This window comes from Macaca thibetana, chromosome 16 (genome assembly GCF_024542745.1).
Source record: "Macaca thibetana thibetana isolate TM-01 chromosome 16, ASM2454274v1, whole genome shotgun sequence".
Lineage (NCBI taxonomy): Eukaryota > Metazoa > Chordata > Mammalia > Primates > Cercopithecidae > Macaca > Macaca thibetana.
In genome coordinates, this window is record NC_065593.1 from 12,612,509 (window position 1) to 12,627,386 (window position 14,878).

Below are 14,878 nucleotides of genomic sequence, written 5' to 3' on the forward strand. Positions count from 1 at the left end.
TTCCTGATTACTTTGTTTATATTTTGTAGAGATGAGGTCTTGCTATGTCACCCAGACTAGTCTTGAACTCCTAACCTCAAGTGACGCTCCTGCCTTGACCTCCCAAAGGAGTGAGATTATGAGCAGGAGCCCCTGGGCCTGGCTGAGATTTTTCCCCTTTAGTCTTTCTAGACACAATATTTTATTCATAAAATATATAAATAGTAGGAAATTTTAGGGTCAAGTGAAATAGATATGTTGTAATAGTTGATCTATAGACCAGAGTTCCTTAGCTGAACTGGAGGGGCAGGCTTTAGGTGATCCATGGATGCTCTGAACTTGTGGACACCATTGAAAATCTGTGCGAACCCATGGACAGTTTCCTATGATTTTCATTCCTCAAAATGTCTCTTGGACTCAAAGATCCTTGAGAGCAAATGATGCGTGTTCCCCAATATAGGATCCAGGATAGTGAATATCAGTAAACATTCAGCCAAAAAGCTTTGCCACATTGAGTGCTTCGACATAACGTCTTCATTCAACAAGTCAATGTGCCCGGAATCTCCTACATATGCTAATCTCACTCTTGGAAGCTCTCATCATTCTGCTTACCCTAAATTTCCTTCCACCTTCCTCCCTCTCCCACCAGACTGGACTCTGAAATGGGAAGGAACGGCGGGGAGGAGAGCCCAACACTTCTCAAGTTTAGAGTGGAGAAGACACAGACTCTGCTGGGAAAGGGAAAAGAGGAATACGGAGACCCTGAGGATGCTTTTGGACAATGCTCAGAGGTTGGGACATTGCCAGGAGATACCGTTCACCCCGGGTCTCCAAGAAAAGAGATCAGTCTGGCAGTTACATGTGTTTTTCTTCAAACTGGTTGCCAGGTTGGAATGACCGATGACATCAGAGATTCCGACCTTCCTGATTGGAAGGACCGGACTCTGGGTGCTTGGGAGCTCAGGTGGACAACAGCAACTTCTCAGAGCTGTTCTTCACTCCTAACTTCTCCCGAGCCTCTAAAAGAGAAATGCGCTCTTCTGGGTCCTAACGGAGTCTGGAAGAAGGCTCTGGACAGAACAGGGACTAGGTTCTGTGGACAGAAACAAAGCGTTTGGGAGAGACTATGGCCAGTGGTCAAGCGCACCCTCCATTTGAGGAGGAGAGCCCCCAGCCTAGCACATCGGTGCAGTCCCCCCAGGTGGTGGCAGATGATGAAGTGCCAGGACCATCAGGTGAGGTGACTGGAGGGAGAAGTGATTGGAGACGATTGACTGAGGAGAGGGAAGGGGGCCAGTTACTGGAAATCCAGAGCACCTGAGTAGGGTGTGTGGGAAAGAAAGGAGGGACTCAGAAAGCCAGGGATCAGGGAAGGAGGGTGCAGGGAATGGGGCTAAGCATGGCCACGTGGAAAGAAAGCCTGGGGAGCAATGAAGGGGGTCAGGAGATTCGCTCAAAAGATGAGAGAGGAAGGTCGAGGTGGGCGGATCACGAGGTCAGAAGATCGAGACCATCCTGGTTAACACAGTGAAACCCTGTCTCTACCAAAAGTACAAAAATGAGCCGGGCATGGTGGCGCATGCCTGTAGTCCCAGCTACCCAGGAGGCTGAGGCAGAAGAATCATTTGAACCCAGGAGGCGGAGGTTGCAGTGAACCGAGACTGCCCCACTGCACTCCAGCCTGGGCAACAAGAGGGAGACTCCGTCTCCCCACCCACCCCCCAAAAAAAAGAGAGAGAGAGGAGACAGAAGAGCTCAAGGGAAGGTTTCCGTTTTCTCCAGTTGAAAGTTCTTATCTGTGATGAGAAAATGTTTTGAGGACAGAGCTGGAAGAACGGGGAGGTTAGGGAGAGGCAGATGGGGATCAGCAAAGGAGAAAGGTGGAAACATGGCTTGGAGAAGCCGACAGTCTGCGAAGCTGGGGAGGATGGAAGAGTAGTATGAGGTTTTTGGGTCGGGGTCTAAGGTGATCAATGGCAGAAACACGACACTATGGCCTGGTTTCTTCACTCAGTCCCTTGGGTAGATCCCAGCCCCCAGCCTCAATCTCTTGGCATGAAAAAGAAGAGGGAATGGTCAGACGAATCCGAGGAGGAGCCGGAGGAGGAGCTGGAGTTGGAGCGCACCCCTGAGCCCAAGGACACCTGGGTGGTGGAGATGCTGTGTGGGCTCAAGATGAAGCTGACGCGCAAGCGAGCATCCTCCGTGCTCCCTGAGCACCACGAGGCCTTCAACAGGCTGCTTGGTAGGAGGATACCCCAAAGAGCACCTCCAACCCAGTTCTATTTTAAAAGCAGAAACTTTCAATAATTACTATTTCCCAATAAGAAGAATATGCCCTCCTAGGGGGTGAGCGATCCATGTGGGAGGAGGATGCTTAGGAGATAGAGGATTAGGCTGGTATTAATAAAGGTCTGTGCTTGAAATAAGAAAGCCTGGTTTCTGGCCAGGTGCAGTGGTTCATGCCTGAGATCCCAGTGCTTTGGGAGGCTGAGGTGGGAGGATCTCTTCTCAGCAGTTTGAAGTTGCAATGAGCTATGACCGCACCACAGCACTCCAGCCTGGTTGACAGGGAAAGACCTTGTCATAAAATAAATAAAATAAAATAAAAGACAAAAGAAAGCTTGGTTTCAGCTGAACCCTCTGAAACTCTCTCTTGCTGACTTTTCTAAACCTAAGTGTCTCCATCCATGGAGGGGGATGACAAGGTCATGGGCACACCCAGCTGTGACTATCTCCGGAAGCCATGATGGGAATTCCATTATGACTTCTGCGGTGGTCCCTTCATGTATGATGGGAGGACATCATGGCTTATTCACAGCTCCTCATCCTGTAGACTCTGACACCAAAGGCCTCCTTCAGCCTCTCCTCAGGGCAGTCTCAGAGCAGGAGCCTCCCTCCTTGCCCAGTGAAAGTCCTTCTCTCCTCTCCCATCCACGTAACCCTTGACCACAATCCTGAGACTTCCCCCAGAGGGGCACAGTTCTCCTGTCTGCTCTGTTGCTCCCACGGCAATCCTGTTCCACTTCTTATCCTGACACAGGCTCTCTTTTCACAGAGGATCCTGTCATTCAAAAATTCCTGGCCTGGGACAAAGATCTGAGGGTGTCAGACAAGGTAAGGTTGTTCTCCACTCAACTGTGTTCCTGTTTTAACACATGTCCTGGGGGAGGGTGCAGCATCTAAAACCACAGTTTCTCTCCTCTCTCCCTCCACCATCTCCCACCCGCTGATCCCATAGTCTTGGGCGCCCACATTTTGATTTTTATTTTTTCGGAGAGAGGGTCTCGTTCTGTTGCCCAGGTTGGAATGCAGTGGTGCCATCATAGCTCACTGCAGCCTCAACCTCCTGGGCTCAAGTGATCCTCCCGCCTCAGCCTCTCCAATAGCTGGGACTCCAGGCGTGAGTCATCATACTCCGGCTATTGTTAATCTTTTTATAGGTTGTCAGCATCCCCTCAGGGCTCTAGTGGCCTATTGCATAGAGGACGGGTGGCCCCTGCCTCTGCCCAGGGCTTGAATCCCTGGGCCACAGTCCTGAAACTCCTGACCCCTATCCTCTCACATCTTTGGGACAGTCCTTTGCTCCAGCTCACCAAGACCCTCCTGACATTAGCCGACCTAGACACACTCCCTCCAATGATCCCATCGGAGCTCATCATCATGGGAGCATCACAGACCTCCCTTCCCCTGACTTCCCGAATTTGCAGCTGACTTTGAACACCTCTCCACCCGCAAGCCTCCAGTGAGCATAGCCGCCCAACACTGAGGTTCCTTCTGTGATAGGCAACTGCGCCCCAGCCCCTGTTCCCTTATCTCCACCATCTTCCTCTTCCAGGATGTGACCAACCTTTCTCTCTCTCTCTGTTCCCTTCTCTCCATCAGTATCTCCTGGCTATGGTCATAGCGTACTTTAGCCGGGCCGGCCTCTTCTCATGGCAATACCAACGCATTCATTTCTTCCTGGCTCTGTGAGTAGTTTGCTTCTTCCCACCCGTCAATCTCCAACACCCTGGGACAGGTGGAGGAAGTGGGATTCCAACCTCTCGTCTATTTTTTGACCCTAGTTCCCCTCTTTACTCTGTGTATAAAAACGTTAAGATTATACTACGGCGTACTTAGTCTGCTCTTTCTAAAAACAAACACAAATGCAGTTGACAAACAGTAGAATCAAACAAAAGGAAACATAAACTCGTCCTAAGGGGAAAGCCGTGGACACGACCCTGCCCCCCAAGCAATCAGCCATTTCTGGTTTTTCTGTCTCTCGCCTTCCCATATCAACACCAAATGCAATTTTCCATCCTCCTCCTCCAGGTTCCCATGACAGAGGCCGAAATTCAGGTCGTCCTTGCATAACACGGATCCATCATCAAATACTCCCTGATGGGGCTTCCTGCGAGTCCCACCCCAAGCCAGGGGGCTTCCTAGTGCTGCCTGAATAGCTCCCACCCCTTCACTGCCCACCTGAACAACTTCCTTAGCTGATTTGCCTATAAATGGAGGCCTGGGTCCACAGGGTGAATCCAACCCTCTCTGCAATCCTTCTACCACCAAACCTGCCCACCATCTTCATGTTTCATGGTTTGCTTTCGCCGCTCCTTCCAAATGCCCTCCACTCCATTTTGATTTTGTGTTTTCTGTCTGGGTGTCCTGCACCCATATGGATCTGAAGGGAACGACCCATTTGTTGAAGTCAGTTCAGCCCCCACAGCCTTTCCATGCCTCCTCTGATCTGCCAGCGTCTGCATGCCTGCAGCACTTCAGTTACATCCTAGGATAATGTGCCACTTTGGATTCGTTGATCTGCCCTCCTTTTCCCCAAACCCATCAGACTAGACCCCTGTTGAAGGCAGGGTCTTGTCAAAATATCAAAGTTTTTGTTTTTGTTTATACCAGACAGAGACTTGCTCTGTCCCTCAGGCTGGAGTGCAGCAGCCAGCATAGCTCACTGCAGCCTCCATCTCCCAGGCTCTAGATCCTCCCACCTCAGCCTCCCAAGTAGCTGGGACAACAGGTGCACACCACCACATCCAGCCAGTTTTTATGGTTTTTAGTAGAGATGAGGTTTTGCTATGTCACCCTGGCTGTTCTGGAACTCCTGGGTTCTCACCTCAGCCTCTCAAAGTGCTGGTACTACAGACATAAGCCACCCAATCAACCAAAATATCAAAGTATTCCTAAAACACTCAGCACAATTCTTTTCATTTTGCAACTGTTCATGTTATATTGACTCTGTGAAATGATTCATATGGCATTTGCGTATAAGATAAATCTTTCCTTCTTTCCTTCATTCATTCATGTATTCTTTTATTCAACAAAACCTTACGAAGTACATGATACGTGCCAGGGTAGGAAGGATGGGAAGAGAGAGTTCACAGCAATGCTTGTTGAATTAATGCACCAAGATAAACAAAGCCCTCTATTGGCCATTTGGTAGGCAAGAAATGATTTACAGAAACAAACCAGTCAGTTCCTGTCCTTGGGGGCACTTACGATGGAGGGGGAAGACAGGTGTGTGCATACATGAGAAGGAAGGGGGGTGTGGGAGGAACATGGATAGGGACTAGGATGAGGTGATGTCATCTCTCTTGTATAAGGATGGCAGGACACATCCTTAGGATAAGAGCTGGGTTGTTTTTAAATTCAGAGGGGGTCTTGCCATATTACCCAGACTGGTCTCTAACTCCTGGCCTCCAGTGATCCTCCTGCCTGGACTCCCAAAGTGCTGGGATTCCAGGTGAGAGCCACCACTCCCAGCCACCACTTGGATCGTCGCCTTCCTGAAGGTGTGAGGGGCGCCCTTAGCAGGTCTCTGTCCAGTGGGGCCTCCTGAGGAAGGCGGGGCTCTCTGCAGGGTGGGTGTTGGTGCTGAGCTGAGGACGGTCCCTTCCCCTCCTCTCTGGGAAGCTGCCCTCAGGCAGGGGTCCCTCCTGGTGGGGCCCCTGAGTAGCCACCTGATCTCTCTCCCCAGCTACCTGGCCAGTGACATGGAGGAGGACAACCAGGCCCCCAAACAAGACATCTTCTCCTTCCTCTACGGCAAGGACTACTCCCAGCGACCTTTGTTCCACAAGCTTCGCTACCAGCTCATCTGCTCCATGCGCTGGAGGACGTGGGTGTCCCCAGAGGAGATGGAGGAGGTAAGTGGGGCCATATGAGGAGGTGGGGGTGGGGAGGGATGGGGTGGATTGGAGGCTGGAGGAGGGCAGGGAAGGGTCTTGCTGGGGAGACCCTGGCTTCTCAAGTGGTACGTGTTTCTCCAGATCCAGGCTTATGACCCAGAGCACTGGGTGTGGGCCCGAGATCGCACCCTCATTTCCTAGAGCTCCGGGGATGTGGAGGCCTGAGGTCATCGGCCTGAGGGAAGGTACGTGTGTATCCTTCGAGGTAAAGGCAGAATAGTCTCATCTGTAAGAAAATCCGAGGAACCCAACTGCTTGATCCGGCTTCAAGCCTGGTCAATATGGCAACACCCCATCTCCACAAAAAATACAAAAATTAGCTGGGCATCCTGGTGGGCGCCTCTAGTCCCCACTACTCAGGAGGCTGAGGCGGAAGGAACACCAGAGCCCCAGGAGGTCAGGGCTGCAGTGAGCTGTGATTCTGCCACTGCACTCCAGCCGGGGCGACAGAGTGACACTGTGTCTCAAAAATGAGACTACTACCTAGGTCCAGGGAGGTTCATTATGGTTGACACACTTGAGTTACTGATTTGGGGAAAGGATTCGGTGAAGATTTGGTTGACATCTTGTGCAGCTAACCACATTTAGGACCGAGCATTAGACTTAAACATGAGAGATTAAGGTTCAGGATTAGGAATCTGGTCTGCTGGTTCGTGAGGTTGTCATGTTAGACATGTTTGTAGCATGGTTAAAAGTTTAGATCTTAAGCAACACAAAAGGCCCCAAGTGTGACGAAGTCCAAAGCCACATTCTCTGAGGGTGCTCTACTCCCTGGGTGGACCCACCCAAAGTCCTTGCTATGAAGCAGATCACTGGGGCTGGCCTTGGCTGTATTAAGTGATTTTTGGAGTCAAGCTCACCAAAGTGTGAGTGTCAGAAGCAAAAATGATGGCTCAGAATCAGGGTTTACAATGAAGGGTTAGAGATAAAATCGGATTTATACATTGCTCTGAACTCTAGCTAGGATTGATGTGGGATGAGAATAACCTTCTTGTCTGGAGATCTGCCTATTTGAAGTGTGACATCCTGTCTCTCACTTTCAGAACACTGGGCCCAGGGGAGAGGGGAATTTTCAGCAGGAAGTTTATCCCAACGCTAATGCCAGACACCAGGAGCCTCCTGTGCAGATCATCTAGAAGAACCTGGACTCTTCTAGAAGGAGCAAAATAGAATGACCAGGTTTTCCTCCTAGGAGCCGTGGAAGTACTTCTAGGAGTCGGTGGAGGGAAAGTGAGAAACCAGGGGTGTTTCTGGTTCCACCCCTTCCTGCGACACCACCTCCCTTTTCACATTGCTGAATCCCAACCTCCCCTGGGCTGGAAGCTGGAGTTCCCGTTTCCTATGGACTTTGTTGCCACAGTCCAGAGCATTTGAAGGCACAGCGCAGGCGCTCAGATTGTCACAGAATTCTTTGTTAAATATGAAATTACTGCCATAGGATTTTAAAAGATAGTTTAATAGATACTATACATTTTATTGGTTTATTTTGAAAATGTTGGCCATAGAATTATTACTATGTTGATTTGAAATAGTTTGGAATTTTTGTAGTTTTGAAAACATGCTGTTCCTATAGAGTTCTGTGATGGTCATTATATACATATAAATATAATTTAGTTTTCATTTTTAAGAGAGAATTCTTTTTATCACAAATGTGTTCTCTTTAAATCGTTTTATCTATTATTACATGTGCTCCCGAAGTGAGCGCTCTTGTTAGCTATGATACTGACCTAATATATCCATTATATTTATAGCTAGGTGGTAGTTTCCCTATGTTCTTATAAATTTTCTGTTTAGTGTTTGTTACTGGACTGTGAGAATTCAGTTGTGATTTTTAACATGCCTTACGTATATACTAACATGTCCAATATACACTAGACATTTTATTTGTTTATTTTGAAAATGATGGGCATGGCATTCTTACTACATTTATTTAACTAGTTTAGAAATACAAGTATTTTTTAAAAGACACTGTTCTTATGAAGTCGATGGGTGTTATACCTGTTATATACATAAAAATATAATTCTGTTTTCATTTTTAAGAGAGGATTCTTTTTATCCTAAATGTCTTATTTTTAAATCTTTTTATCTATTATTACATGTGCTGCTGAAGGGAGCACTGTTATTACCTAGGGTAGTTACATAATGTATCTATTATATTTATAGCTCGGTGGCATTTCCCCGAAATTCTTGTAAAAATAAATTTATATTTGATGTTGAGTGTTATTGAATTGTGATAATTCAGATGTAATTTTGTCAGCTTGTATTGAAAGGTTTGTAGGTTCCTTTAAAGAGGGCATGTGTTTGAAAGGAGGACAGGAGCTGTGTTTGAAAGAGGACAGTGCAGTGTGCTGCCCGCGAAAATGCAATAAAGATGAAGTTTTCTCATCGTCACAATGATTGTGACCATATTGGTCTGGATTGCTTATTTGTTGTCCAGTGATATTTTTGTTTAATGGGGTTTTAGTTATTTGAACGAATTAATTAACCCTGGAAAATAATGCTGAATCTTTCTTTTTTTCTTTTTTTTTTTTTGAGATGGAGTCTGGCTCTGTTGCCCAGGCTGGAGTGCAGTGGCGCAATCTCAGCTCACTGCAAGCTCTGCCTCCTCCGTTCACGCCATTCTCCTGCCTCAGCCTCCCAAGTAGCTGGGACTACAGGCAAAGGCCACCACGCCTGGCTAATTTTTTGTATCTTTTTTTTTTTTTTCTTTTTTTTTTTTTTTTGAGACAGAGTCTTGCTCTGTCACCCAGGCTGGAGTGCAGTGGCATGATCTCAGCTCACTGCAAGCTCCACTTCCCGGGTTCGTGCCATTCTCCTGCCTCAGCCTCCCGAGTAGCTGGGACTACAGGCGCCCGCCACCACGCCCGGCTAATTTTTCGTATTTTTAGTAGAGATGGGGTTTCACCGTGTTAGCCAGGATGGTCTCAATCTCCTGACCTCGTGATCCGTCCGCCTCGGCCTCCCAAAGGGCTGGAATTACAGGTGTGAGCCACCGCGCCCAGCACTTTTATTTATTTATTTATTTATTTATTGAGACAAGGATCTTGCCCCATTCCCCAGGCTGAAATGCAGTGGCTCAATCTCGGCTCACAGCAACCTCCGCCTCTCACGTTGAAGCAATTCTCTTATCTCAGCCTCCTGAGAAGCTGGGATTACAGGTGCCTGCCACTATGCCCAGCTAATTTCTGTATTTTTAATAGAGCCACCATTTCACCATGTTGGCCAGGCTGGTCTCGAACTCCTGACCTCAGGTGATCCGTCCCCCTTGGCCACCCAAAGTGCTGGAATTACAGGCGTGAGACACTGCATTCGGCCCATACAGTAAAACTATTTATGAGAGGAGGGAAGTATCTTGGGTTAGTTAGTAGAAATCAAAATACTGAAGTCAGTGAACTCTGAGGAGACGCTTGACAGACACACAACCTAAGGAGGAGGAGGTTGCAAAGTGCTGACATTTGCGTAACCACAAGCGTGGCTGAACCTAGAACGCAATTACTATTCCAGCAAATGGAACCGTGAAGCTATTGTTACAGATTGCCTCCATTCTGGGACCCTCGTGTCGCCAGTACCATAAACCACACGCAAACGAGGCAAGTAAGATCTTGGAGGAATTTGAGAAGCGTCTGTGCAATGTCCAAGAGTCAACTTATAATGGGATGAACCTAGGGAGTCAACAAGAGTCTGCACTGAGCCTGAGCACTCAAAACATTCTTGGGATGGCCACGTGCAGTGGCTCATGCCTGTCATCTGAGCACTTGGGGAGGCCCAGGTGGGCAGACTGTTTGAGCCCAGGAGTTCAAGACCAGCCCGGGCAACATGGTGAAACCACACCTCTATAAAAATACAAAACTGGGCCAGGCGTGGTGGCTCACACCTGCAATCCCAGTACTTTGGGAGGCCGAGGCGGGCGGATCACGAGGTGAGGTGATTGAAACCATCCTGGTGAAATCCCGTCTCTACTAAAAAAAAAAATTGCAAAAAAAATTAGCCGGGCATAGTGGCATGTGCCTGTAGTCCCAGCTACTCAGGAGGCTGAGGCAGGAGAATCAGTTGACCAGGGAGGTGGAGGTGGCAGTGAGCCTAGATCACGCCACTGCACTCCAGCCTGGGTGCAACAGAGCAAGACTCCATCTCAAAAAAAAAAAACAAAATCAAAAACACACACACACACACACACACACACACACACAACTTAGCCAGGTGTTGCAGTGCACACCTGTAGTCCCAGCTACCCAGGAGGTTGAGGTGGGAGGATTGCTTGGGCCTGGGAGTCAAGGCTGCATGAGTCATGATCATACCACTGCACTCCAGCCTGGGCAACAGAGCAAGACCCTCTCACAAAAAAAAAAAAAAAAAAATTCAAAACATTCTTGGGGACTGCAGGTCTGTTGTATCTATCTGCCAACGATGTAGTCACAGGGTAAACAGACCAAATATTGCCCACGTCTCCTGTTTAGTGCCATCTCTGCTGTTAGAGAATCCCAACCCTAGAAGAAAGGAAAGCTCGTTCTTCCGCTGACTTGGTGAATCTGCCTGTGTGTCTGGCTGTTGGTCAGCCTGCCACGGATTGCTGCCTGAGTTGCCTTCCTGTCTCTTGCTGCATCCAATGAGGGTCCAACCAATCTTCTCAAAAGTATTAGGATGAGTAGAAGTGAGCGTCAAAAATACAGGATTACTTTCCAGAATACATAAAGACCTTCTATAAATCAATAAAAATGCAAAGCAACTTGATTTTTAAAATGCATATGAAACACGAACAGGAGACTCAGAGAAGAAGAAATGACTGTATACAGATGAGTAACTTCACCTATCAGACTGGCAAAATTTAAGAGATTGGTAATATACCATGTTAGTGAGTGTCTTAGTCAGTTTGGGCTGTTCTAACAAATTCTCATAGACTGGGAAACTTAAAACATTTCTTTCTCACGTTTCTGGAGGCTGGGAAGTCCAAGATCAAGGGGCCATGAGAGGCAGTGTCTGGTGAGGGCCCATTTGCTGGTTTGCAGACTGGAAATCTTAAATATTTCTTTCTCATAGTTCTGGAGGCCGGGAAGTCCAAGATCAAGGTGCCAGGAGAAGCAGCATCTGCTGAAGGTCGGCTTGCTGGTTTGCAGATGGCTGTCTTCCTGTTGCTCTGTCACATGGCAGAGAGCAAAGAGAGAGAAAGCAAGCTGTCTCTTTTGTTAAAAGGGCACTAAAGCTATCATGAGGGTACCACCACCCTTAGGAGCTAATACATCCCAAAGGCTCTATATCCAAGTACAATTATATTGGAGATTAGGGTTTGATATGGTTTGTCTGTGTCCCCATTCAAATCTCAACTTGAATTGTATCTCCCAGAATTCCCACAGGTCATGAGAGGGACCCAGGCAGAGGTAATTGAATTGTGGGGGCCAGTCTTTCCTGTGCTATTCTGATATCCAAATAAGTCTCAAGAGGTCTGATGGGTTTATCAGGGGTTTCCACTTTTGCTTCCCTTTCGTTTTCTCTTGCTGCCACCATGTAAGAAGTGCCTTTTGCCTCCCACCATGACTCAGGCCTCCCAGCCATGTGGAACTGTAAGTCCAATTAAACCTCTTTTTTTTCCCATTAAACCTCTTTTTCTTCCCAGACTTGGGTATGTCTTTATCAGCACCGTGAAAATGGACTAAGACAGGGTTTCAACACATGCATTTTGAGGGGGGCACAGATTCAGTTCACAGCAGTGCGGATGCAGGGAAATGAAGACTCTCTAGGCTTTGGGTTGGAATGTACACTTGTAAATTAGACTTGTAAAGTCTTCAGAGACTCACATACGACTTGTGAGATCAAGGCTGTGTTCTGGTAGTTCTCTCACCATTGGCAAAAAAACAGAAAAGTATCATTTCCATTGAATACCCTGCTACATAATGAATTTTCACATTGAACATTTAATTTCCCATTTAAATAAACCCATCTGGAATTTGGTTTGTATATGTCTTTCTTTTTTTCCAAATAATGAGCTAGTTATCCCAGCACCATTTGTGGCATACTCTACACTTTCCCCACTGGGATATGCCATGATAGCATATAATGCATTCCTATAGAAACTTGGGACTATTTCTGGATTTTCTATTCTGTTTATTGTATCAAGGATCATAAACTGTGGCCCTGTAGCCCATTTCAGGCCTCCAGATGTGTTTTTGGTCTTGCTTTGGTTTTGGTCAGAAGTGTCTTTTTAAATTGTGAGTTTTCATGCCATTAGACAGCTCACAAAGTCAGGCCTATCTTAGAACAAGGTACTTGCTCAAGCCATAAGAGCACTTGAGGTTTTTTTGCCTGGAGTGACACCAGCAACATACTGTTTTAACACTTTCACCTTAGAACACATTTTGGTGTCTAACAGTGGACATTCCCTCTCATTCTTCTTTTGTGATGGTTCCTTAAGTACTCAGTTCTCCAGATGAACTTTTACACTGTTTTGTCAACATCTGTGGGGAAAAACTCTCTGAAAGTTTGATTGCAATTGCATAAAATTCCTAAATTCATTTGGATGGAATGTACAGCTTTATCATATTGAACCATCATTTAGACATTCTGTAAGTCACTATTCAGTTCTTTTATATCCTCAGGAGAGGGGAGGGGAGGGGTGGAAAAGCGGGAAGGGGAGGGGGAGGAGGAGGGGAGGGGGAAAGAGAGGGGACGGGAGGGTGAAGGAAGAGAAGGGAGGGGAGGGGGAGGGGGGGGGGAGGGGAGGGGAGGGGAAGGGGAAGGGGAGGGGAAGGGGAAGGGAAGGGGAGGGGAAGACGAGGGAAGGGGAGGGGAAGACGAGGGAAGGGGAGGGGAAGACGAGGGAAGGGGAGGGGAAGGAGAAGGGAAGGGGAGGGGAAGGGGAAGGGAAAGGGAAAGGGAGGAGAAGGGAGGGGAGGGGAAGGGGAGAGGAAGGGAGGGGAAGGGGAGGGGAGGGGAAGAGAGGGGGAGGGAAGGGGAGGGGAAGGGGAGAGAAGGGAGGGAGGGGAAGGGAAAGGGAAAGGGAGGAGAAGGGAGGGGAGGGGAAGGGGAGAGGAAGGGAGGGGAAGGGGAGGGGAGGGGAAGAGAGGGGGAGGGAAGGGGAGGGGAAGGGGAGAGGAAGGAAGGGGGAAAGGGATGGAAGGGAAGGGGAAGAGAAAGGGAAGGGAAGGAGAAGGGAGGGGAGGGGAAGGGGAGGGGAAGGGGAGAGGAAGTGAGGGGGAGGGGAGGGGAGGGGAAAGGAAGGGGAGGGGAAGGGAAGGGGAAGAGAAGGGGAGGGGAAGGGAGAGGAAGGGAGGGGAAGGGGAGGGGAGGGGAGGGGAAGGTGAAGGGAAGGGGAGGGGAAGGTGAAGGGAAGGGGAGGGGAAGACGAGGGAAGGGGAGGGGAAGGGGAAGGGAAGGGAAGGGGAAGACGAGGGAAGGGGAGGGGAAGGGGAAGGGAAGGGGAGGGGAAGGGGAAGGGAAGGGAAGGGAAAAAATGGGGATAGGACAGACCTCTGTAAATCCCAGACAGCCCTGCGTCTTGCTCAGGGCCCCGAGGAGGGCAGTAAGACTCCAGAGAGGGCTGGTGGTGTGCGAGGATCAAGACCACGAAAATTCCCATGATAGGCACCAAATCAAGCAGCAGAAAGAGCTTCCAGATACGAGGAAATCCCTGGGCAGGAGCAGAGGATGTCTTACAGCTACCTCTATGGACCAACCTGGCCCTGGACCACCTGATTTCACGGAAAATCAGGGATATGCCTCATATACCGGGGGGACCGGTGATTCCAGAAACAGATGGCTTCCTCCTCAAGGGCTGGTGTTGCACAGCCCCCAGGCTGAGCTACGACCTCAGAGAAAGGGAGGGGAACCCCAGATTGGCTGTGCCAGCCTCTCTGGATAAACAAGGAAACGTGCCCCTCCCAGGAGCTTGCATCGTGGGGTGCGGGCTGTCTTGCTTTCTCTGCTGAGCCCACTGGGCTGGCTGGAATCGACAGGTGTGTGTGATGGCCCGCTCTGGATGGAAGGCTCCGGCGGAGCGTGGGAGGAAAGCAGGGCTGGAGTGGGCCGTGCCACCCCACCACGTCTCCTCTTCCTCCTGGGCGGGGATGGAGGGGGCGGCGCACGGCCAGCAGGGGGCGCCAGACGACCGGCAATGCGGCGGGGCGGGCTGGCCGCGCTCGGGACACGCCCCCGCCCGAGACCCCTAGCCCACGCAGCCCACGCACCCCACCCCGCTCCGCGTCCCAGACAGAGAGGAGCGGAACGGGCGGCGTGGCCGGCGTGGGAGGGAGGGAGGGAGGCAGAGAGCACAGGAAGCCTGCGCTCGGTGGGAGCATGCTCAAGGTCACTGCCAGAGTCCAGCCAGAGACCCCAGGGCGTCCGCCGCACACCCGCCGTCCCACGCGAAGACGTCCGACCTCCGGCCAGATGAGTTCATGCAGCCTGACGGGATCAAGGAAGGCGGCCACCACGGAGTCAACATTTTAAATAGGGTCATTTCCGTTACCGTGTTTTGGCATTTCTTCCTATTTTAAGTTTCTGCAAACAAAAACGCGCAGGGCCGGGCGCGGTGGCTCACGCGTGTAATCCCAGCACTTTGAGAGGCCCAGGCGGGCGCATCACCTGAGGTCAGGAGTTCGAGACCAGCCTGGCTAACATGGCGAAATCCCGTCTCTACTAAGAATACAAAAATTAGCCGGGCGTTGTGGCGGGCGCCTGTAGACCCAGCTAGTCGGGAGGCTGAGGCAAGAGAATCGCTTGAACCC

The 14,878-nt window shown here is 49.5% G+C and overlaps 2 protein-coding genes and 1 long non-coding RNA gene across 3 annotated transcripts in view; 2 read left to right on the forward strand and 1 right to left on the reverse strand.

The window, feature by feature from the left end:
* The window catches only part of LOC126939841 (uncharacterized), a 41,537-nt gene extending 27,381 nt beyond the window's left edge, over positions 1–14,156 (reverse strand). Inside the window, exons 1-2 of the long non-coding RNA XR_007720463.1 lie at positions 13,623–14,156; positions 11,089–11,295 (exon numbers count right to left, since the gene is read on the reverse strand). This is a non-coding gene — a long non-coding RNA (uncharacterized LOC126939841). The remainder of the gene's footprint in view (positions 1–11,088; positions 11,296–13,622) is intronic.
* MYH10 (myosin heavy chain 10) overlaps positions 1–14,878 on the forward strand; it is a 318,611-nt gene that overhangs the window by 36,656 nt on the left and 267,077 nt on the right. The window lies entirely within an intron of this gene.
* On the forward strand, positions 929–8,552 carry SPDYE4 (speedy/RINGO cell cycle regulator family member E4). Its single transcript, XM_050765468.1, has 7 exons — positions 929–1,214; positions 1,994–2,224; positions 3,038–3,096; positions 3,865–3,950; positions 5,951–6,119; positions 6,243–6,346; positions 7,205–8,552. Exons 1-6 carry the CDS (start codon positions 1,106–1,108, stop codon positions 6,300–6,302), a joined length of 714 nt encoding a protein of 237 aa, XP_050621425.1. The 5' UTR covers positions 929–1,105; the 3' UTR covers positions 6,303–6,346; positions 7,205–8,552.

What these genes read in the sequence shown, in the direction of transcription:
- SPDYE4 (XM_050765468.1), top strand. Translation starts at nt 1,106, where the DNA reads ATGGCCAGTGGTCAAGCGCACCCTCCATTTGAGGAGGAGAGCCCCCAG. An exon ending in TGAAGTGCCAGGACCATCAG is followed by an intron (nt 1,215 to 1,993) that starts GTGAGGTGACTG and finishes TTCTTCACTCAG; the next exon opens with TCCCTTGGGTAGATCCCAGC. An exon ending in ATTCATTTCTTCCTGGCTCT is followed by an intron (nt 3,951 to 5,950) that starts GTGAGTAGTTTG and finishes CTCTCTCCCCAG; the next exon opens with CTACCTGGCCAGTGACATGG.